We start from the raw sequence: 25,466 nt of genomic DNA, 5'->3' as shown, positions 1-25,466 counted from the left end.
TGGTGTGCTCTTGTAGCCAGAGAATGCTCTCCGGCAGTGATGCTTTTGGCGTGTATGGAAACTGTCTGTGGGTGAACTCCAGGGTGGGCTGGGGGGATATGGGCGTGACACTGATATTATGTGCTACAATTATGTGACCTTGTCTGCTTTCGCGTCTCTGAAATGGAGATCATAGTACTTAAGTGCACTGGATTAGTGGGAAGATTAAAAGCATTGGAGTTCATACAGTGCCTCTCATAGCTCCTGGAACATAGTTGATGCTCAATAAATAATCGTTTTGTAGCAATTAGTTAACATGAGGGAACAGTGGCTCTTCCTCTGTGGCTGATGTAAGACTTGTTTGTATCAGTGTAATTTGTGTTAGAGAAGATAGTTGATGGGCATCAGAAGGGGCAATCTGTGGCCTTAGGAATTGAGATTTTCCTTGAGTGAAGTCACCCACTTGTATGGGGACAAAATTTATTCCTTACAAGTATCATAAAGCCAACTAGCTTAGTAAGATATAATTAAATTGTTTTCTCAGTAATAAAGCTTTTGCCAATGACTTGTATATTTTATTGCCTGGTAGGGAAAATAAAGCTTTCACAGAACAGAGTTCTTTTGCCTGTAGCTATAAAGAGTATGTACCAGTTCATGCTGAATCTCAGCGTATCCAGGTTGACATAGATGCCAAGCTGGGTGTGTTTTTCACCTCAGCACTAAAACTAGATGATAGATACTGTCACACCTATGGCACAACTCTGCGTGCTTGCTGACCAGGGAAATGGAGGGTTGGGGGGAAGGTGACAGTTATCTGCTTATATCAGGGGACGGGGTGGGTGGGCCTGGGAGCCATATGAAAAATAACACAGGAACTTGGTGAACAGGATCCATCATGAACGAAGAATTTTAAATTTTGTTTTACTTGGGGTGATTGGGGTGGAGTTGAATATGGCCATTGTTGTTTGCAATTTGAGAGGTTTTGGGGGACAAAGGGTATGGAGGGTCGTGCACGGTCCTCAGCTCTAGCAGAGGTGGTGGTTAGCGTCATGGCAGTGGAAGTTCTGAGTCCCTCCCAGCCAAGGCCGGCAGGGAGAGTTAAGACTCTGCAAGCCCTCGTGGCAGGCACCGCAGGGCAGCTGCACACCCGCCTGGCCCCTCTTCTGTGCTGTCTGGCCTGATTTCGTCCAGCTATCACATGGCTATTCCTTGATCTTGGGGGAGGTAGACTAGTCTCAGTGGAGGATTTCAGGTTGGTTCAAGCCAGTCACGGTATTGCATTTATATTTCCTGGGATTCGGTGTGAAGTGTCCAAGTGGCCCAGAAATCTGATGGGGATTTTAGGAAATATTTTCTCTCTGGTAAAAAGAAAGTGATGGAGGAGAAGAGGTCTGCTCTTTTAATTCTTGATATTGTACTGGGGTTGTATGAAGACTTGGTGTTTGGTACTGTGGCAGCTATGATGTGACCATAAAGGGACATCTCCATTACACTGAGGGTGACAGAATGGAAAGATGGAAAAACCTTGTGTCCTTGATGTTGCATCACTAAGCTTCTGGATCAGCTTGGAACTCCACCCCTCTGGCTTCTTCTACAAGTAATGTGAGACCCCTGTTGTTTTGAAGCCAAAAGCATCTTGATTGACAGAACTCTGGATAAAGAACAAGTTTGGGGGAAATATTGAAGACCCTGGTTTTAAAAGTAAGTATCTATGGAAAAGAAGAAGATCAGAGGTAGAAATGAGACTCCTGGAGAGGGCTCAATCACCACTGACCAGGACAGCCAGAGGATCGGGAATCCTGTTGATGGGGAGGCCAGGTAGTACTCCCCACTGCTAGAAGGTGAGTGACAGCAGGAGAGAGAGAGCGGAGGGCACTTTGTCAAGGCACCAGGATGGTGCAGCCACGGCAGGCAAGCCTTGCAGTTCTCTCTGTGGGAGACTCAGGATTTAGGGTCAACATGATGTTACAGCTCTGAGAGCCTGATGGTGGTACAGGAAATAGTGGCTTTGGAGCCAAGCGGAACTGGGCCCTGCTGCTCACTTGAGCAGAGCTCCATCCAGTTTCCTTAGCTGTAAAATGAGGAAAGTCCTATCTACCCCAGTGGGTTGTTATGAAGGTTAAAATATATTAACTTCTGTAAATTTTCTAGGATGTAGTAAGATTTTAAGAATAAAATATCATTATTACTATTTAATGGAGACCTGCAGAGGTAATGAAAATACTTCACGATCCATCACTAGATACATCGCCAATAGATGTTGGGTGAGTTCAGCCAATTTGAGACTTGTTAGGGCAAGCTGGTGTTGACCTATCCTGATTGGTCTTCTAAGAGAGGAGACCCTGGGAATCGAGTTTCTGGAGACCATTTCTTCTCTACACCCAGAGGCATATCTGAAACAGCAGACATTTTGCAATGGGGCTTAGAGAACATTAATATTTGCCGTGACATTGTCTTCGCATGAGCAGGGAGGAAGATAAAGACAGAAGATGTGCAGTGCTGCTAGAAATGAGAATACCAGAGATAAGCATGTTTTCCAAGATTCCAAGGGACCTCATGGGGGCTCATTGCGGGGTCTCAGGCTCCTGGGGGGACGGATGGAGAGGGTTGTAGAATGCCCTCTGCCCATTCCATCATAGACAACTTCAGTTATAGAAGCATCAGGAGTACAAATGTAATAACCAGAACCAGAGGCTTCCTGCTCACGGATATGAGGGAGGAGGTGGACCAAAATAACTGCACAATACTAATAGCAGACTCTGAGAAGCCACCCCTTCTCTCCCGGAGCCCCTTCCTACATATCCCTTCTAAGTAATTTCTAACCTTGTGATGATTCACAGAAAGAAGAAGAATAGAAGTTATTGGCGTTTGTAGTAACAGGATGAGAAAGTGCGAGACTTCCTGTTATGTGTGTGTGACAGCTGGTGATAAGTGGAGGGCCGTGCACAGGAAATCCGCTCAGCTTCTGCAATGTGACCTGCTTGTAACTTGGGCGCTCCTTCAGTCTGGATGTTGATGGCAGGACGAAGCGGTGCCTGGACTATGGGCGACGTGGTGGAGAAGAGTTTGGAAGGGCCTCTGGCACCTCCTACAGATGAACCCTCCCAGAAAAGGGGAGAGCTGGTAGAAATCTTAAATGGGGATAAAGTAAAATTTGACGACACGGGACTCTCCTTAATTCTGCAGAATGGCCTGGAGACCCTCCGACTGGAAAACTCTCTGACAGATGTCACCTTGTGTGTGGACATTCAGGAATTCTCCTGCCACCGCGTGGTGCTTGCCGCGGCCAGCAATTATTTCAGGTCAGCACGTCTAAGACCAGAGTCAAATTGGGTGCAAGTTGTCAGGAATCTCTGTATAGATGTGAGAGCCCCATCTAACTGGTTGGCTGCTGCGTTTATGGTTTGTATATCTATTTAGGTTTGTGTGTCTATTCAAGATGCAAGAAAGGAAGCTATTAAACCTTTGATTTTAGGATTTAAGTCATATTAAAAGAGAGACTGGTATTATTTAAAAGCAATATTTATGTATTATGGTAAATCTTCTGTATGATGTCCTTGTTCCAGAGGATGGAAAATTACTGAAGTCATGGGGATTTTTTTCTCCCTTGGTCTGACTAGTGTGTTGGAAACATGATGTTGTCTTTGTTCACCAACAGAGGTAGAGAAAAGGATGTGGCCCCTCTTTTGGAGTTATTAAATGACTTGCTGAAAATTAGGGGTTTCTGTTTGTGCTGAGGGGGTGGGTGGAAAGGGAAAGCTGTTACGAAGGTGCTTTAGGAGAGAGAGGCTCCTAGTTACAACAAACTCAGAGACCTGGGTTCCATCCCACTGGGCCCCTTCCTGACCCTGGGACTTTAGGCAAGTCACTCAATGCTCTGAGTTTCTGTTTTGTCATCTGTAAGATGGGAACAATGATGATTACCTCTCAAGAAAGTTGTGATCATTAAATATGAGAGGGAAAAGGGTCTCACATACTGCATAGCATATAGTAGATGCTCACTATATCTTTGTTGAAATTTGCCATCTCATTCTGCTTGGTTCAGCTAAGAACCATTTATTGAGGGTTTACCATGTGCAAAGCATGGGATAGGAATGTGGGAGAATCAGGAACCTGGTGAATACAGCTGGGTCCAGAGTTCTATGGATTGATGTAGATGTAGTGTGAACCAGTCCCCAAGGAGAATGGGGATGGAGAAGGTATTTGGGGAACTCAAAAAAGAAATACCCTTATAATTCTTTCAATGAGATTCTTCTTAATGCTTGATTCTGGCTGAGGGAATTAAAAACAACTTACCTATATACATATCATGGGAGATTTTTTTCTTTCTCTCTCTCTCTCTTTCTTTCTTTCTTTCTTTTTCTTTTTTCTTTCTTTCTTTCTTTCTTTCTTTCTTTCTTTCTTTCTTTCTTTCTTTCTTTCTTTCTTTCTTTCTTTCTTTCTTACGATGCTTAGGGGGGAATTTTTCTTTGGAATTCAAAGAGCAGGGTCAGGAGGTTGCTGTGGAACTGATGAAGTCCTATTCGTAGACAAGCAAGAGGATATCGGGGTTTGCAGGAAGTGGTGCTTGCTAAGTGCCAGACAAAGTTACCTGATTTTATTTTTGCAACAGCATGATGAAGGTGGCTGATGTGCCATTTTACAGATGGGAATTGGAAACCCAGCATTACACATCTAGTCATTGCTGGAGCAGGGATTGGGCACATTCTAGCAATCCTCGTTTTTACTGCAATATAACTGCCACTAAATTTGGGGCTTCATTCCAGGAAGTATGTAAAAGGCAGAACATAGGCACAGCTGTAATGATGGATTGACATAGATAAACATGTTACTTACTCCACCAATACTGACCATATACTTTCACATTGATCACAACCCCTTTAAGAAATGAATGAAAGTCACCTTAGCTCAATGTCCTGAGTACTCACTTTTTAGGTTTTTTCTTTCTGTTTTGAATCACTGGAAATCTGCTGTTATAAAATGTATACCCGAATAGTAATTTTGTTAGTGGCTCGTCCTGGCTTGGGAACAGGACCGCTGGCTGTGTGCTCTTGAGTACATCACTGGCTTCTCTGATCCTTGAGTTTCTCATCCTAAACAGAAGGTGTGTGGGTGCAGTCCTTCCAACCCAGCTGATACAGGATACTTAGGGAAAGTCTCTGCCAGTCTGTAGAGGAGGAAGCGCCCACACAGTGCCTGTTTCTGCCTGTGGCTAAAGAGTCGTTTCCAAAACTGCCTGGTCATGAAGGGAAATTCCTTCTATTCTTTTCTTCAGAGCAGTGACTTTTGGTTCTTACCTTGGTATTTCCAAGATGACTTTCCTCCTCTACTGAACACATTCATCCTAGCGACAGGATTCTTTTTTTTCTGGTATTACTCTTAATAATAACTTCTATTGTTGAGCACTTATGGTGGGCCAGGCCCTGTGCCACTTGTGTCACATGCATTAACCCACAACAACCCTGTGAGGGAGTGAATTTTATCCTCATTTACAGATGAGGCACCAAAGCCTGAAGTGTCTCAGTTAAAAATGTGGCCAAGTGGGATTTGAATCTAGGACTGACGATAACTCTGACACTGCCTCACCGCCTGTCTTGCTTTGTTTCTAAGATTTTGAAAGGGTTTGGGAGCCAAGTTCCCCTTAGGTCCAGACTTTGGAAGGGCAGAGAGTCTGCTTTGTCTGAGAGGCTCCCGACACAGCCCTCTGCACTTTGGAGGGCCTGGAAGCTGGTTGTAAAATGATGTAGATTTTTTATTTTTGTTTTTATTCATTGAGAACGTAAATATTTTTCACTAAGTGATTGAACCATAGTTTATGTAACCAGTCACTTATTGACAGATGTTTGGAAGTTTTTAATCCTTTGCTATTATTAATACAAACAATGCTATAATGAATAACCTTACACAGATGTCATTTCATATGCATGCAGGAGTGTCTGGGGTGAATATCTAGAAGAGGGTTTGCTAAACCAAAGAGAAATGCATCTGCAGCTTTAGTGCATATTGTTTGATTCTACTTGATTGGGGTTCAGTCATTTTGCATTCCCCACAGCCTTGCCAAAAGAGGCTTCCATCTTCTGGGTTTTTTTCAATCTGGTAGAGGAGAAACAGTATCTCAATTTAATTTTAATTTGCATTTCTCTTATTTTAAATAAGGTCTGCAGTTATTTTACTATCTCTTCATAGACTTTCAAATTTTCATGTATATTTTCAAATTAAAATTCATTTTTATCAAAGTGCTTCATGCAAATGGTTATCAGTCAAATAGTATTTCAAGGCTTATGATGAAAACAAAAATTCCTCTTCACCTCCCCCACCCTTCAGTCTCGCTCACCAGAGCCCACCATTTTTAACATTTAGCTGTTTCTTGTAATAGTTCTACAAAATATGCGGTTCTTCTTCTTCTTCTTTTTTTTTGGCTTATAGGTGTGTTTTTTTTTTAAATAAGATTTACCCATTTTAAGTGTACAATTTCATAATATCTTAGTAAATTTACAGTTGTGCAGCAATCACAATCCAGTTGTAGAAAATTCCCATCAATCCCCAGAAGATCCCTCCTGCTCAATTGCAGTCACTCCCCATCTCCATCCTTATCACCAAGCAAACATGAATCATTGTGTTACCTTTGGTTTTTCTTTTCTGGATATTTCATATAAATGGTATATTGCTCTTCCTTGATATCTCAGTATTAGATATCATTTATGGATTCCTAGTAGGTCTGATAAAGACTTAGCATTTATAACTAACTCCCTTACCATACATTTCCTTTCCCTATAATCTCTCAATACAATGTCATCCCATTTTTGATTAATTTATATTAAGAGTTTACATTATGTCCATGAAAAAAACCTTGTTTCTTGTTGAGCCAAATTGTGTGATAGGATTATATTTCCTTTTTTGTAAACCTTTTTGCCTTTCCTGAAGCTAATAATTCACTCTTTTTTTTTTTCCATTTGCTTTGGGGGTATCTTTTGCTCACCGTCTCTCCACAGTCGTCTTTCTTGTGGTCCAATGCATCAGAAAATCCACCAGTTTCATTTTCCCCTGGAATCTGCCTCACTTTCATCATCCTATGCATGTTCTCTGGTCCTGCTGTCTGCCTATTGTCTAGTGGCACATGAAACCATGGTGGCTGTAAACAAGGGCTATATTAGTAACTCAGACAATATAGTTCCTTTTGGAGGCCTATTTAAAAGTCTTGAGTGGAATGAGGAAGTTGGGAAAATATGCAGAGCTGAGGCTGAGAAAAGAGTAAGGGAGAATAAAGCTTAGAAAGTAGCTTATAACATGCATTAAATGTCAAACAGCCGAATGTCAAGGAGTTCAAATAGGTTCATGGCAGAAAAATTGAGGGAAGCAGGGATTTAACATTTATATTAATGTTTTAAATATTTTTGTAAGGCAGTGAGTGTCTTATAAGACTACTGATAAAGCTGTCATTTGTGCTATGCCTTTGGACAGGTCCCCACATCAAAGTCGTTAGAAGGGGTGGCTCATCCTACATACTGAGCCCACCTCCCGAAAGATCTCCATATAAACCAGTGGTTCTCTCCATTCGGTACGGGGAGCAACTCCCCGCAGAACGTGGCACACTGCATAAATGATGTTGATCCGTGAGGGCAACCAAGTTGTGAGTTCCAGGGCTGGCAGAGGGAGGGGAGTAGTGGTGATGCAGGGAGGGGTCATCAGGCTTCTTTCAGTCCTGCCTGGTGATGGGCCCTTCCTACAGGAATATAAAAGCTTCTAGGCTGAGGCTGAGTCAACAGTAAGCTCCTTTGTTGCGGCTGATGCTGAAATCCCTGGACGTGGCCCTGTCTTGTCCCTTCAGTACCTCAGTCTCTTGGTCTGGTTCCCTGAGGCTATGATGAAGGGACTTGGACCACTAGCTTAAAAAAATCAAAGATGAGGCAAGGAAGGGGAAGGGTCTTGTGAGCACGATCTATTAATCATTATTGTGTGTTACCCAATTACTGGATGGCAGAAAGTTGGGTGAAAAGCTACTCTTAAGCCATGATTAGATGTTATAATCCTTTGCTTTTTCTCCATAATAGTGTCTAAAAAGGAGTCAGCAAGTGCAGGTGATAGAATAAGTACAAAGGGAAACAAGAATGAGTTAAGGCCATTTGGGTCTGGATTAAACACCTGGTAAATAGCAACAGGGTTAAGGATTGCTGCTGCCACAGTGGGTATGTCTGGTAAACTCAAGTGAACTGATGATTGTATTTCTAGCAGCGGGTTCTGTACTTTATACTTTTAATGTCCTTTTGGCAGAACCAATTTGGTGGTGAATACTTACTTAAGTACTATAGGTCTATAATTCCTTTTCTGGAATTCCCAAATCCCCAAACTGTTGATAAATGAAATCAATTTTTACAACTTATTTGACGGACAAATCTGTAATTTGAACTACACTCATCTGGTGGAAGGAGATGGCTGTTCTGAACTGGGTACTTAAAGTCTTCATTTGTTCCAATTAGGGTAACTATTCATAATTCACTACTGAAGTTACTAATGCATTGGATCAAAGAGTGCTGGAGGTACTATTCGATATTTAAAATACGGTAAAATCCAGACAATCCTAAATGCCAAAGCACATCTGGCCGCAAGATGTTTTGGTAAGGGATTATGGAATTTCCTGACAGAATTAGTTTTCATTTTGGTGTTATTCTTCTACCGTTTTTCATCTGCATATTTTACATACTTGTAAGCATAGTTTTACCTACAATTTTTCATCTTGCTTTGCAATCCTTTATTATAATCTTTCCCCCATAGTGCTCCATAGTGTTCATAACTACTGTTTATTGATTTAGTTACCATTTTTAATAGATGCATAACATGAAAATCATTCTCTCAATGCGCGTATAAGGTGCTTTCAATTTTTTTTTACTTAAATTTATTGGGGTGACAATGGCTAGTAAAATTATATAGGTTTCAAGTGTACATTTCTATAATACATCATCTATATATCACATTGTGTGCTCACCACCCAGAGTCAGTTCTCCTTCCATCACCGTGTATTTGACCCCTTTTATCCTCTTCTACTATTCCTCTCCCCCCTTACCCTCTGGTATTCACTAAACTGTTGTCTGTGTCTATGAGCTTTTATTTGTTTGTTTATTTGTGTTGTTCCTTTGTTGCTTTCAGTTTTATATCCCACATATGAGTGAAGTCATATGGTTCATGACTTTTTCTGTCTGACTTATTTTGCTTAGCATGATAATCTCAAGATCCATACATATTGTCACAAATGGTAGTATTTCATCTCTTCTTATGGCCAGGTAATATTCCATTGTATATATATAACACATCGTCTTTCTTTTTATAAATGATGTGGTAAAAAAATGTCTTTTTATTAAGAATTTTTTGCATTCTGGAACATGAAAAGGCCAACTTTTTTGAGCATTGACTGCATGCCAGGAATTTTGCTGGATTCTTTTTTATTTCATTTCATACTCACAATATCAATAATTAGATAACAAGTAAATAGCATTGTCTCCATTTTGTCCTCCAGCGAACTCACTTTGATAGGAAGAATGGTTTCCCCATTGGGATCCAAACTAAAAACAGACCTTTCCACTGGGTAGAAATTTGGCTGTTAGGACATTTCTGTGCAAGACCATTCACTCCTTCTCCCTGCCATGCATTAGTGTGGGTTACATAAGCTGAAAATGAGGATAAAATGCAAAAAATTATTGCCTCTCTGGGCATGTACACAAATGCATAGGTAGGATACTGTGGGAACATTCAAACCAATTTGTATCTGGGGGCTGAGCTGACAGACCCCTCCCTGTAGCAGCAAAGACCCAGCATGCCTTAGGGCACCAGTCTGGGTCAAAGGGCTAAATAAGAAATAAGGAAGCAGGTCAGTATGCTTTGAAAGTATAGGGACTCAAGAACCTACAGAACGTTACTGGGGCTGGAACCAATAACTTCTTGGTATCGTGGAAAGAACTCTGTCTTAAAGTCCTGTCATTGGGAATTGAGTCCAGACCCTGCCACTTATTGGCTGTGCAAATCTTGAAGGAATTGCTTCAAGAGTCTCTCTGAGTCTCAGTGGCATTACGACACAGTGAGGCTAATGATTTGTTTCTACCTATTCCAGTGAGTTGTTGTGAAATACACATCACAAAATGGATTCGTATGTGAATGTATTTGTGTAAACATTTTATGCATGGTAATAAGTCAGATTTCTTAATTACAAGGAACAGAAGTCAAGTGGCTTTTTTGAGAAGAGTATTTATGCAGGTAACTCACAGAATCTCCCAGAAGCCTGGAGTACCAAACCCAGAAAACAGACAGGATAAGGTAGTGGCCAGGTAGTGGCCAGGACCACAGCCCAAAGCTACCCAGAAGCAGCATGGGGAGGACTCCCACACTGCTGCAGGATCCTGGAAGCCAAGGCTAGCAGCTGTGGCCACTGGCACTGCCCCATTGCTGTCTTTGGAAACTGGAGGCTGCTGCTACTTCTGCTGCCTCCACCAGAACAGTTTCTCCTCTGTCCTGCTTCTGGGCATCACCAGCTCCCAGTTCACAGCCTGGGATAGGTTTATCTTATTGGTTAAGGCTGAGTTACACATGTTAATGTGTTAGCTCGGAAAGTGAGCATTGGGCCTTTATAGCTTCTGGGTCTGTAAGTGGCTTGTGCCACACACTACATCTCATTCAGAGGGAGAGTTTGCCACACTTAGGGAGAGTTTCAGGTGCTGGGCAACCAAAATGTGACAAAGGTCCATTATGCGCAGCTACTATGTGCCAGACCTGCATTCAGTGCAGAATAGGAGTTAAGGTATCATGAAAACTATGCATGTATTAAGGAATTCTGAGACTCTTGTCACATAAGCACCAGAGTTAAGGATTCTGAGATCCTGGCAGGCAAGAGGCCAAGCACTGGCACTTCCATTCCTCCTCTCCCTCCAACCTGTGAGCAGCCCTGGGTATGCCTGTGATAGTGTATGACATGAGGGACTCTTCCACCAGGTGTAGACTAGAAACAGGTTGAAGGTGTGAGCTATGAGAAGGTCCTTTGAACCATTGCAATGGCTGACATTCAGCATGTATCCTGTAAATGTTCGATGTGAATAAAGACTCGTATTCCTCCTGCAGCTTCAGTCACTGATTAAGTAGCATCCTGGTCAGAGCAGGAAGTCCTCGCAGAGTTGGGAGGCTATTGCACAACTTTAGAAAAGGGAAGGATGATAAAGTGTGGTCACCATAGGAAAAATTGAAAGGAGCAGTTAAAAAATCCAAAATGCTTCACACTGTTGTGGATTCAACAAGTCACTCAAGTGACCATCTGGACACATATGTGCTATGTCTACACAGTGACTCCTGCAGGCTTTTCTTAGGATTGGAAGATGCTTGGTGGGGGTTGATGCCCCAGAGCAGGAATGCAATTGAATCCTTTAAATTTTCAAGAAAACATCTCTGTCATCTCCACCTCTGGTGTCTAGGGCATGTGGAGCTTCTTTCAATCAAGACCAGAAAATCTAATCTTTTCTTGTTTGGGATAATATTCCATGCAGTTCTCAATGAAAACACAACAGAGAAATACTTCATTATTCACATCTCAGGTGCTGAGGTTCACCCCTGCATCAAGTACATGGATATGTGACTGTCCCTTCATGAAAATGTCTTAACAGAACTAGATTCTAATATAGTAAACACCAAACAGTACATGAGAAGAGCTGGCCCTATGCAGAACATCTGTGTTTTTGGTAAAACTGCCTTGGAGCTCACCATCCATCCCATTGCTCAATGTTCTATATTAGTCAGCATTCTTTTGGTTATAAGGGATAGGAGCTCAAGTCAAGTCAGCCTAGGCAAAAGGGGAAGCTATTTGGGCACAAAACCAAATCATAGGAAGGGCTGGGATGCAGCAGAGCCCAGGGAGAAGAGGAACCAGGGCTTTGAATGCAGTCAGGGGGTTTTCTCTCCAGCCTCACTTGGCTTCTCCCGCAGGTGGCATTTCTCAGATGGACTTTTACCACATGGATAGGAGTTTGCCTGTTGGGACTCTGGGACTTTGGTTCCGGAGAGAAACTGAAAGTGTAGCTTCAGTTTGAAAAGCCCCAGGGAAAGACTCTGATTGGCCCAGCTCCATTCAGTTACCCAACATTAGACAAATCACTGTGTCAGGGAGGTGGGGCACAATGATCAGCCCCGCTTACTTCAGGCGTCCACCACTGGTCAAAGAGGTGAGGGTGTGTGAGTTTGTGTGTGTGTGTGTGTGTGTGTGTGTGTGTGTGTGTATGACGAACCAAAGAGGGAGGCACTGGACAAAAGGAAAATAAATATCCATTAAAGAGGGATAACAAGTTCAGGTTTATTTTCATTTATTAGCCAACTTATTGCACTTCTGTTTATGCTTTGGCTGTCAGGAAGCTCATTGCATCAGCTTTCTTTAGTCTAGGTTTCAGTATTCTATTTAATTAGTTGGCTCCTATCTTATTATTTGTTGTTGTTACTGTTTTGGATTTTATCATGCCTCTGCTGCTTTAGTATAAGCCATCTTAAGTTCTTTTGGAGAGGCTACTTCTTTATAAAGAGAAGTCTTCTTTGCTGTGAAAGAATATCATTTAGGCAACCTACACGTCCTCTGCCGGTTGTAAGGGTAGGCATTCTCTTATTACATTTAACTGTTGTGGAAAGCTTTAAGACCACAATAATTATAGGAGCACTGATACTGCTATGACTTTAAAACACAATCCAGAAAGCTGCATCATAGCCTTTTCTGATGAGCCACTCAGGGAACTATAAAAAGTAACCACCAGCTGGTTTGCATATAATGATTCAGGTCCAGGGTCAAGTAAGAGCTGACCTGTGTTCAAGAGCTCATCATGTGGTATGTAGAGTCAGCTCACGCTTGTCGGGGGCTGGGTATCAAGGGCATTTTGGTGTTGGGGGAGTTAGGGGCGGGGCAGATGCCCTGTGAATAATTCCTGGAAGGTGGGGTTAGTGGACACAGCACACACACACACACACACACACACACACACACACACACGACAAAGAGAATTGAAATTAGGAAATTTAGGAAAGTTCTCAGATGACTGGCAATAATATCCTTTCAGCTCAGGATAGCAGGTTGGGTTGGCAGGAGATGTCTGTGTCATTTGCAGATGAACTGGCGGTGAAGCGGGAGAGAATTCTTTGCAATTGCTATGAAAACCTACACTCCTCCCACATTTTTTCAGTGTACCGCGAGTGATTTGTAAGCCTTTAACAAGGAACACTGAATCACACAAACTTTCTTAAGGTGCAAATATCTGGGTGGCAGGACTATACAAATATTAAGCTTTTGGTACTGCAGTTTTGAGTGGGTTTAGTGAAATTCTACCCATCTATCCATTTATGTATTCATTCAATTGACATAAATCTGTCAAGTGCCTACTCTATGTCAGATGCTAAGTATACAAAGATGAATGAGCTATGGTTCCCCCTTGACCTTGCAATCACAACCAGTTAGTGGAGAGTGACAGGTAAATCAGTATTTCAGTGCAAGGTGACAAGTTCTGTGGTGGAGCTCTGTTTATTAAATCGGACTGGGGAAAGAGCAGCCAGAGAAGGCTTCCTGGAAGAGGTAATATCTGAGTAGAGTTTTAAAGGATGAGTAGGCATTCGCCAGAAGGAACCAAGTGAAGGGTGAAGGCAGGCAGCATTCCAGGCAAAAGGAAACACATCTGGGAAGGTATCATGCAGTGTAATCATGGGAATCATAGGTAGAAGAGTAATGGTGGAGTAAAGGATATGTCTGGGCCAATAAAGCCAAGAGATGGGCAGGTCAGACCATGAAAGTTTTATTGGGCCAGGATGAAGAGTTTGAAATGCATCTTATAGGCAGTGAGAAGCCCTGGAAGAATTTTTAAGCAGGAAGGTGATCCAAGATCTCTGTTAAGATTGTTAAAGGTTCTGTCTGAGAAGACCAATTAGAAATAGAGACCCTTTTTCTGGGGACTGTCACAATTTACATTATGGTCCAAGGCGTGGTGAGTGCAGCAGGGGCTGAATTTCAGCTCCAACTCTGGCCCTGGCCTGGGCAGCCCTGAGTGTAGGCCAACCTGACCTGTGGCACTTCCTCCTTCACCTCTGCCTTTAAAACTCCTCTCTTCCCTGGCTGGAGGAACTCTTGTTTTCCTCTCCTTTCCATCTGGATGAGAAAACAGGCTTGGCAATCCAGATTCCTCTATGGCAACTGGCGGAGGGAGAAGTCTGGAACACATGTATGACCGTCTTTGCCCTGTGAGGACAGGGATAACTCCTACGACTGGGGAAAGCCTCAGCATTTGAATACCTAGGGGTGAGGATGGGGACCAGTGCCAGCTCACATGTTTCCAAGTTATCAGAACCAGCGAATTCTCAAAAAAAAAATCTCTAAGCCTAGGATGATCCTTGACTTCAGGATAATGACATGGAGGTTCTAAAGAAGCCAGCAGGGGGTCATGGGGGGCTGGGATGAAAATTGTTTGAAAAAAGAGGGTGATAAGCCACCCCCAGGGCAACAGCCTGGTCAGGATGTGGCAGTGGGCTTTAGAAAGCACAGTGTTGACCCTGCCCTGGGTCCAGTGGGAACTGGGGCTCAGACCAGACCTCACTGAATAGGATTGTGAGGGGAGTGGCATTTTTTGTTAGGGGAAGCCAGGTGTCATCTCTGGCAATGAGGTGGAAGATGCGTGAAAGCAAATTAAGGTAAAGAACAGCCCCATGTTTTTGTCATGTAAAATATCAGGCGGAGGAATTAGGATAAATATCCTGGGCCTGAGGTTCCAATTCAGACAGAGAACTACTAGATAATGCAGTTCTACACACACACACACACACACACACACACACACACACACACACACGCTTTGCTCCAAGTCACTCAGTCTTGGAGCTCATCATTATTCATTCTCACGGTAGTTAGAGGAAAAATGTGGGACTGGAGAATGTGAGGTACAATAGGTAAGTCCACCTGGCCTACATGAAAGTATTGCAATGCATGTGTAGTTTCCTTTCCATCCAGCCAGCCATCCAGCCAGCCAGTCAGCCATCCAACAAACATTAAGAGTCTATTGTGGGCCACTGAATAAGAATTAGAGAGAAATAAAATACAACCCTTGCCCTTCAGATGCTTATGAATCTAATAGAAGAGAAGACACATTAAAAATAGGCCCAAGAGAGTGTACATACAAAGACCTGTCTGGAACTCAAGAGTGTCGGTGTAAACAGTGGCACATGTTGGAAATTGCTAGTGTAGCTGCACCAGGGATGGGAAGGGGACAGACCAGACTGTGAAGAGCCTTGTAGGCCAATGTTGGGAGTACTTTCACATTTCTTTTCCTGGGTACTTTTTAGACAATGTTCTTTGGCATTTGGGCCTATTTGTTATTCAGGTTTTCTTTTGTACAATGTATCGGTCAGGACTCTGCATTGCAAATGGCAAATAAAAACATTTAAAAAAAATTATTTGCTCACATAATTTTCAAGTCTAGGAATATTAGTTTCAGGCCTGTTTTGATCCCTGTACTCAAATAATGTCATCAGGACTCAGTGTTTCTTTCCGTCTCTTGGCTCTATTTTCCTCTGTGTTGATTTCTCTCTCAGGGCGGGTCTTCATACACAGAGATGAGAAGATCTCCAGCAGCTCCAAACTTTTATTTCTCCTAGCTCAGCAATCCCAGTAGGAAGAGAGTTTCTCTTTCCCAGTGTTTCCACAGAAAGTTCTAAAATTGGCTTCGATTGGACCAGCTTCTTTCTGTGCCCATCTGTGAGCCAATCACTTTGGCTTGGGAGGCATAATATGTGACATGGACCATACCCATCCCTGGTATAGGAGGTGGAGCTAGCTTCACCCAAACTTCCTAGACTGATATTGGAGGAGGGATATTTCCGAAAGGAAAATCTGATGCTCTTACTAAAACAATTAAGAATGATGTTGGGCAGGCAAAACAAGAACTGCCCATTATATCTTTATGGTTGAATCATTGCTGAATCCTGGCCAAAAGCATTTGCTGTGATTGATGTTCTATCCTGCCTGATCTTGCAGGATAGAACAAGCCCTGCTTTCTGTCATTAACTTGGATGGGCTGAATAACATGGCATGCTGAGGCCTCAACATTGGGCCAGTGGGGCTGGGAGGGCCTCTGGTTCTATAAGAATATAGCTGGAGTTCTGGTCCTCAAAGGGTGCACGTGCAGTGTCCTTGAGGAATGGCGAACTTGGGCAAGGAGCTCAGCAGAAGGCAGCCCTTTAGAGGCCTGATGATGGTTAGAGTCAGATGGGGGCAGCTCTGGAGTTCCAGTTCCTGTTAGTTCAGAACAAAGACTCAGCCAACAACTGGGGGTTCAAGGAACAGACTCCAGGCCCCGGAGAGAGATGGCAGAGTGCTGTCAGTCATGGCTCTGGAGTAGAAAGAGAGATAGCCATGAATGCCCAAATCCTCCTTGGAAGGCACCTCTCCGGGTGTGTGTGATTTCCATGTGCACAGCAGGTGAGAACTCACATGTGCACACTGCTACTCAGAGGGCTTTGGCACCACATCCTCTTTCAGAACTCTTAGCTCTAATGAGCTACGTTACTTGAATATAAGCTGCAGGGGCCCTGTCTATGCAGCTGAGCTAGAGAAGACTCAAGAGACAAGGACAAGGCCTGCTTCCAACTGAGCCCACCTCTCCCAATTTGAGAAGCAGCCCTACACCTTATAGAATTCTAGGAGGGCTATATCTCAGAAGATGAAAGGGAGAACCTAAAAAGAGGAAGGGCTTTTTTAAGGGCATGTCTTTCCCAGCACCATGGTCAGTTGTTTCCTTGAACTTGACCTTTGTCTAATTCCTTCCTTCTCAGGGTGAGCCAAAGGGGCCTGTGTTGGGAAGTGAGGTGACCTTTCTCAAGGGCAGCAGTTCTTAAACTTTGGTTTGCAGATGAATGATTGGTGGGGACTCAGTGAGCCTAATAAAATGCATATTCCAAGCTTTCAGCTTAGAAGTGGTAGGTACCATAGAGAATGATGTCATGCCATACTAGGTCACTCTTGCATCTGCTGACTTCCTGCTTTTTTTTTGCAGTGAAAATTCCTTTGATTGGCCACATTGGTTGGTATCCAATAATAATCCTTTCTTAATAATAGTGTTCGTTGAGCAGCACATGATTACTAATTAAAAAGTCTTTAACCAATTGTATACCTATGGATACTTATATTTTTAAGTAGAATTTAACTCAATTTGCAACCCATATTATAGCCACTCCAACCCAGAATATCTCACTGATGCAGAGGAGTTAGTTCCTGGTATAAATGGGATGGTGAAGGGCCAAGGGGAAGAACAGAGCAGGGGGAAGCACTGATGCAGCCAGTCTAGTAGTGAGAGAGTGAGGGTGGGTATTGGTTTTTAGGACTATAATGGGGTTATAGGTATAGGAGGCAGGTTGTTTAGAGGCAGGTGCGGAAGCCTGGGGAGAGGGGAGGCACAGGGGATTTGGGTTGGGTAAAAAGGTCTGAGTTGGTAATGTTTAGGAACTGCAGGAGCATGTAGAACTCATCAAAGTTGTAAATGGAATGTTCTAGTGTGGGTATGTCCTCTTTGAGCTCCAGGCCTTGGACTTGGTAGTGTGATGCAAGTTCTCTATGGGGGCGGAGGGCACATGAGGCAGACCTTCTCAGCCTTATCCTTCAGAGGCTGTTTGATAATTCTCGGAGGTGCAGATTTCTGTCAAAAGCAAACACCCAGGGTATAGGAAGGGCAAGTTCGTTCACTGGTTCGTTTGTTCATTCATTCACTCACTCATTTATTTTTCTCCCCAAATATTTACGGAGTCCCTACTAAGTTACAGGCAGTGTTCTCACCCCAGGGATACAGTGGAGACCATGGCACCCAGGTCCTCACTCAGCACACAATCGTTAAGCTGGTTAACAAATAGATGTGTAATATAATTTCAAGTTGTGACAAGGTTATGAAGAAAAATAAGGGAGGTCAAGATGTTAGGGAGTGACCATTTAGATGGGGGCAGTGTCAGGGAGGGCCGCTCTGAGGAGGTGAGATCTGAGCAGAGACCTGAATGAGGTGAGGTATGAGGCCTGCGGAGCTCACAGGTGAGTGTGGCCCAGGCAGTGTTTGGGGCCATGCCCTGACTTCATTCCAGAGACTCTGGGCCCGTGGATATCTTCATGGCTGTTGTGGGAGATGAGCTCATTCACCCAGGCTCTATTTTGGGGTTGGTGCTGACTTATTGCTGAAGTGTTGGGCAACTGGCTCCCTGCTGTGACACTTTCTACTGTAACATAGGACTTTAATAGCTATCTCTGTTTTACAAGAGTCTCATGAGAATTGGTCAGTGTCTGCCTACAAAGTATTTTTTATTGGTCTGATTCACTCAGTGTCGATACTCAGTTGACCCCCTAAAGATGGCCTTGAACTCCTACTGATTTTCTTGGTTTCAGTGCCCTGTTTAGCTCCAGACTAAGAGCCCAGAGTTCTAGGTTCTAGTCCCCATCCTGTTACTGACAACCTGTACGATCTTGGGCAATTCACTTAAGTTCTACCTTAGTCTATCACCTCTATTATGGGTTTAATAATTAAAGAAGGTAATGCTGTTTGCCCTACAAAGTGCTATAAACATAAATGTAAGAGATTACTGTTATTAAAGTGGAAACCTAAGGGTGACCCACCTTGCCTAGGTTATGTACATTTCATGGGGTCCCAATGTTGCCAAAGTGGATCTCCTGGGAGAGCAGCAGGAGGCCTCAGAGTTTGGTTTATGAGAATTTCATAGATTTCTCCTTAGTTTCACTTTCTCTGTGTTCAGCGTGGTGGCTGTGGCTCAGGAGAGTGGATTTAAGTGACAGAAAATCAATGAAAAAGTTTCAGAGGAGAGCAGAGAAATGCTCTTTGGGAGCCAAAGCAGGCAAAAGAGCTCCTGGAGAGAGGACTCTGTCTGAGGGCACTTCTTTCCTCTCTGCATGAACATTTACTGGCTCCTACTATGTGCCAGGCACCATGCTTATGTCTCTAGACCAGTCTGCGTGCTGTAGAATCCTAACTCTACTCTGGATAGGTGGTGGACAGCAGTGCAGCAACTCTGACACCCACTGACCTGATATGGACCCGGCTCTGGACTCAGGGGTCAAGGGCTGCAAGCCAGCGTGTAATTGCCCGCCCACCCCAAGAATCTCCCACCAGCCTGCCAAGATCCCTCCGATCTGGTCTAAGAGAAATACCTTTCCTTAGTGAGTGCTCAACACTTTGTTATCTTAATTATTCTTCCCAACATCTCACTGGGGTAGGGGCTATTGTTATACCACGTCACAGAGAAGGAAACTGAGGTTTGCTCAACTTGTACAAGTCACGTAGTGAATTAGCGTCAGAGCCTAGACCAGACCAAAGCCCTCTCTTCACCTGCCAACAGCCAGCACTGCAGTCTTCTTTCTGCCCTCCCCGAGGCTCCCAGGCCCCTCTGCTTGTGCACATGCACACTCACTCACTGAAAACCAGAAGTGCCTAAGAATGTACCTCCTGCTGGGGTGGCCCACAACTAAAACGGTCAGGAGGTGCTGCAGTATCACAGCCCTGCTTCTGTGCCTCTCGTTGGGACAGCTCTGGAGTGTATTCTCCAGCGGTCCCCTGCAGGATCAGACCAAAGTGACTTTCTCTATGACTTTTGTCCTGCTCGGTCTCCTCCCCTCCCCATCCTGCTCCCCCCACTCCCCTAACACATCACTGGCTCAGGAGGTTTGGCTTCTGGGGGATGCAGACACCCAGTCAGGTATGGACTAAGCTGAGGCAGGATGTTATTCAGCAACCGATTCCAAGAGAGAATTTAGAAGCTGCATTGGGCAGTGATAGCCTGGTCAAGAGCCCAGATGATCCCAGTAATTGTGTCACGTGGAAAATACTAGGCTTCAGTAAGAGCCCCTTAAAGTGCAAAGCATTGAATTCAATAATTTACACACGTATCTCATATAATACTAAAACGTGTCTCCATTGGACTTGTCCAATTTTCATTGGACTTTTTGAGGTTGTACAGATTCAACAAAATTCACCTTTCACTAATCTTGAAATCACATTCTAGGTGAAGTAGCATTTCTAAGTTTCACCCTGGTCGGACTCCAGTATACGTTGCCTCAGTTATAAGAAGCTTCATTTGACCCATCATCACAGTCTATCCTTTCCTGCTCACTGTCCTATTTCCCATATATTCATGTACATGGAGTTGATGTGGGTGGAATTCACTTTACCCCCTGATACAATTGCACGTCAGGATGGCCCAACATCTGAGTTCAGGACTAACGCACTGAAGCTGTGTTGTCTAATACAGTAGCCACTGGTCACGTGTGATACTGAACATTTGAATTATGGCTAATCTGAATTGAGATGCGTTTTCACTATAAAATATACATGCAGGATTTTGAAGACAGTATGAAAGAAAGAATGTAAATGATCTCATTAACAATTTAAAAATATCTATTGAGTGTTGAAATGATAATACTTGAGGTAAATTGGGTTAAGTAAAAGATATTAAAATTAATTTGATCTCTTTTTACTTTTTAAAAATACAGTTACTAGAAAATTTAAAATGACACATTTGGCTTTCATTCGATTTCTATTGGGCAGCACTGCTGTACAGACTCAGACAAAAGGAGGGTTAGGGCAGGAGCTTGTCCAACTCCTCCCAGGAAGGCAGGCTGAGCTGAGAAGAAATTGTATGGTTTCTTTGATGGCCAGGTTCTTTATGGAATCAGGAGACAGCGAAGTGAGTCATACAGGACATCACTTTAAAAGATGTGTGGTTCTGCAGACAGCTCTACGCCCCTCTGGCTAAGAGGATTTATAGCTGAAGACAGCGGCTAGGACATCGGTCATCTGTCCAAATGACATCACTGCTCCTCTAATTCCAGGCTGGGATTTGTTAATTTTACAGAATTAGCATTTGCTCTGTTTTTCATGCTGTTGTATTCTGTGAGGAGAAAGAGGCCAGTTGAGGGAAGAGGGAAGAGGAAGGAGGAGAGACAGGTAGGAGAATTATTGATTAAAACAAGGACAGAGGAAGAAGGACCGAGGGAGAACTAAGGGAGATCTTATTGGCTGAAACCAAAGTTTCAAAATGTCAGATAGTTAACTGATTTGAAACTGATGAGTGATTTCCAGACATAAATAAGAGGTATGAGAAAGGGAGACAGAGCAGGATTTAGGGGTATAATCCCCTCTTTGTTGGGATGGAAGTCTCAGTTTTGGGAAGTACATTCTGTCACTAGGGCTTCCCTTTGGGACCTTCCCATTTTGGTGAATTGGTTGGAAGATAATGGCTAAGGCACCTATTCTCATAATTTTAGAGGCTGGAAGTCCAAGATCATGGCGCTAGCATCGTCGGTTATGTGAGGACTCTCTTTCTGGCTCATAGATGGCCACTGTGTGCTCGCATGACAGAGACAGTGTTTTGGTCTCTCTTCTTATAAGGGCATAAATCCTACTGGATTAGAATCCCATCCTTATGCCCTCACTTAATTGTAATTACCTCACTGTTCCATGGGAGTAGAGAGATCTGAAGGGGGTCTCTCCAGGCCTGGAACCAAGCGTCATGTTAGGACTCACATGCTCATGTCTCTCTTCCAGGGCCATGTTCTGCAATGATTTAAAGGAAAAGTATGAGAAGAGGATCATTATCAAAGGGGTCGATGCTGAGACCATGCACACTCTTCTGGACTACACGTATACCAGCAAGGCGCTGATCACCAAGCAGAACGTCCAGCGGGTTCTGGAAGCTGCTAACCTCTTTCAGGTATGTGAACAAATAGGCTCGTCATCCCCTCTGCAGCAGGGGAAAGCAGGATTCCCCAGGGACCTGCCTGGACTGGCTCCCAGGTCTGTGCCTGGGACACACACACACACAATTAGCTGGGCCTGTGCTAACTTGAAAGTCAGAAGATGCTTCTTTGGAAACTTCCTGAGAGGTGGTGAAATGAAGCGGTGACTCTTTATGAGATGAATCCAGGGGAGCTTGGTGCCTAGAATCTACACTTGGCTCCTGACTCCAGGAGCAATAGCTATAATTTACAGATGCCTCATTAGAGCCAGGGGCTGCCATCACCAATTCATATACATAACTTCTATTTCTAGCACTACTCAGGGAGATAGTTACTTTTTCCCACTTTACAGGTGGGGAAAGTAAGGCACTTGGAGGATAAGTGACAAGCTGTGATTTGAGCCCGTGGCTTTCTCAGTCTAGTGGCCACATGGTTGCCACCACACCAGGCAATCTCCTGGGGAGGAGTGTCTAGATTCTGGGGGAAGCAGAACCTTGACTGGTCAGAACTTTGTGGTGGGTGTGAAAGAGGAGCACTTCTATAAGAGTATTACAGAAGATGAGATAGAGACCCCTCAGAATTAAGTTTTATTGTTGATATTTGACTATGTTTGTCTCAATCTGATTGTAATAATTATATTTAATTCATAGAATAATTGAACCTATAGATTATGTCAATTGTATCCACAATTATTAACTGGGTCTTACTCCAAGCTATCAAATTTACCTGGATCTAAGGTTACACTTTGAACTTGGTTCCATTGGGTTACAACAAAGATGGTCTCACTAAAGATGTTGATATTTATCATAAACAGAATCCAGGGACAGGCCAGTTCATTCCCAGGGAATGGTGACAAGCATCAGATCTTGTCCATGGTTTGGGACTTTGAGTGGTGGCATCCTCTTGGCTCATCACTAGTTCAGCAGTTGAGGGTCACAGAAAGCAAAGTCTGGGAAGGTAGGGAATGAGGGGTCCAGGGACAAAACCATGGGCAATGGGATTATTTTTGTTGACACTGGAGTCTATGCCGGACTTCTGAAGTTCATCCAGGAAGAAAGAGTAGAAAGAGGGAGCAAAATCAACCATGAAACAGTGCTGATGAATTCCGAGTAATGGGTTGCTGCAATGTTGGCCAATTTTATTGTCTCAATTACCTCAGGGCACTTTAAAGATACAGAGTGAGTTACTTGCAGCAGGGCTGGTCCCACCTTACCTGGAGATGTCTCTAAGTCAGTTGCCACCCACTCACCCTTTCTCTGTCTTTAGCTGCTTACATACTTGGGCTACTGACTGTCAGGGAGTCTGTGGAGGGAGGACCTCAGCAACTGCTGGCTCAGCATCTGTATCTCATCACTTCTATCCACTACTCCTGCCATCTAACTTCAGGGAACTCCTTCCCATATCATGGAGAGGCCTCGTTCTAGTTCAGGTTTTATGCTTTTTCTGAACCTTCTTTTAAAAAACAACATCACCCCTCTGCACAATCTCCTCCAAAATGGCCAATAACCAAAAGCAGAGTCACCCCATTCACCATTATTCAATCAAGCCACTGTTGCTGTAGTTATCTTCCTGTTAATCTCCTTTCCTGGGGCCCAGAGAGAGTTGCTAACTTGTCTAAAGATGAACAGGCAACACTGACAGTAATAATAGTAATAGTAATTTATTGCATCAAGTATAGTGTCTGGCACCAAAGTAGATGCTCAATGAATACAAATTTTATTGAGCACTTATTATGTGCCTTGAGTGACAAAGTTGGGACTGGTAACTAGGTCTCCTGTTTTTCCCACTGGCTGAAAGGAGGTCTTATATGATAGGCTAAGGAGATAGATTTTCTTTTTCAAATGCAGTTTTCAGTAATTTTAAATTTCAATAACTTTACAAACTCATTACAGAAAAATTAGAAACCCATACAAACAAAAAGAACATAAAAATTATCTACAATCCCCTCCTATTTAGAGACAATATGACAGCTTCTTTGGTATATAGACTTGCGGGGCCTTTTCTATGCATTTAGCAGGGTGGTTAGTAGCCTAGCTTGAAGCCACTACGGGATTTAAGTCCCAGTTCCACCACTTACATGCTGTGTGACTTTGGGCTAGTTTTGTAATTTCATTGTGTTCTAGTTCCTTTTTCAGTATAATAGGGGTGATGATAGAGCCTATTTCATGGAGTTGTAATATTTGTAAAGTGTTTAAAACAGTGCCTGGTAAATGCTATATATGTGTTTGAATAGTATTATCTACTATGTATAGATTTTAGAAGAATGGGCTCCTATTGGAAATACTGTTTTAAGTCTGTTTATTTTACTTGTAATCATCTTTTCATGTCAATAGATACATTTCTGTAATAGCACTTATAATAGCTGAATTGAATTCAATGGTATAACAGTTTAGTGAATCAGCCCCTATAACTGAAAGGTTAGGTTTTCATCTACTTGACTATTCAAAACAATGCTGTCTTAAACATCCTTTTACTTTTATTTCGTATGGATGAAATGAATATCCTAATGGAAATAAAGTGTGCTAAGTACATGAACAACTAATTTACAAAAAAGGAAAATTGAATGATAAACAAATATATTTTTAAAAGCCAAACTTCATTAGTAATCCAAAGGCAAATTAAGTCAACAATAAAATAATATTTTGTCTATCACTTTGGTCAAGAGCATATGCAATATAATAATCAGTTTTTGCAAAAGTGAGGAAAAATGGGCACTTTCATCCATTGCTGGTGGCAGTGGAAATGGAAACCTTTCTGGATGACACTTTGGAAATAGATGTTAAGATATATACATGCATATATATATATATATATATATATATATATATATATATATGAAATAACTAAAGGTTTTCCAAGTATTTCATATAAATAGCTTTGAATTTTGTCTCCCAGAAAGATATGTCCAAGTACTAACCCCTGAAATCTGTGAATGTGATCTTATTTGGAAATAGGGCCTTTGCTAATATAACTAAGGTAAGGATCTTGAGATAAGATCATACTGGATTTAGGGAGAGCCCTAAAGCCAATGACTGGTACCCTTATAGGAGAAAGAGAGGGAGAATTGACACAGAGGCACAGAGAGCAGGCCATATGAAGACATAGGCAGAGATTGGAATTATGCAGCCCCACACCAAGGAACACCAAGTGTTGCCAGCAGCTACCAAAAGAAGCTTAGGAGAGAGACATGGAAAGTAGCTCCCTCAGAGTCTCCAGAGAGAACCAACCCTGCCCAAAACTGAATTTCAGACGTCTGATCTTCAGAACTATGAGAGTTCTGGTTGATTAAGTTGCCAAGTTTGTGGTAGTTTTTTCAGCACTTCTAAGAAGGTAATACAAGCTTAAAAAGTCAGCAGTAGCTACAATTCTTAAAACAAAAAGCAGCAATCTCTTGTCCTCATTCCCTTCTTCAGCCCACTCATCTGAAGTTTGTTTTTAAATGTTTTAAAATTTCATTTGTTTGTAAATGTTTCTTCTTTTATTTACTTTCGTATTTCTAAATTATTTGTGCATGTACATTGCTATCTCTTGATGCATTGATTTTAGATAATTTCTTTTCTTTGTGTCCTCCTGCTCTGATCTTGACTGGTTGCTCTCTAGGCCTATTGCACAGCTGTGATCCTGGACTTTCTTGGCTGTCATCCTGCGAGTTCCTTTTACCTCTTTTCTATGTTGGATTTTCTCTCTCTGGATCCTATGTCTTCTTTTTTTCTTG

General features: G+C 42.8%; 1 protein-coding gene across 1 annotated transcript in view; it reads left to right on the top strand.

Moving 5' to 3' along the window:
- The first annotated feature begins 2,924 nt into the window (after nt 1–2,924).
- Nucleotides 2,925–25,466, top strand: part of KLHL6 (kelch like family member 6) — a 51,273-nt gene continuing 28,731 nt past the window's right edge. Inside the window, exons 1-2 of the mRNA XM_019735759.2 lie at nt 2,925–3,281; nt 21,561–21,726. Of these exons, the coding sequence (XP_019591318.2) occupies nt 2,989–3,281; nt 21,561–21,726 (459 nt within the window). The 5' untranslated portion in view covers nt 2,925–2,988. The remainder of the gene's footprint in view (nt 3,282–21,560; nt 21,727–25,466) is intronic.

The sequence above is a fragment of the Rhinolophus sinicus genome, linkage group LG01, assembly GCF_036562045.2.
Source record: "Rhinolophus sinicus isolate RSC01 linkage group LG01, ASM3656204v1, whole genome shotgun sequence".
NCBI lineage: Eukaryota > Metazoa > Chordata > Mammalia > Chiroptera > Rhinolophidae > Rhinolophus > Rhinolophus sinicus.
The sequence above is the reverse complement of the archived record's forward strand: the minus strand, read 5'-3'. Positions and strand labels throughout refer to the sequence as shown.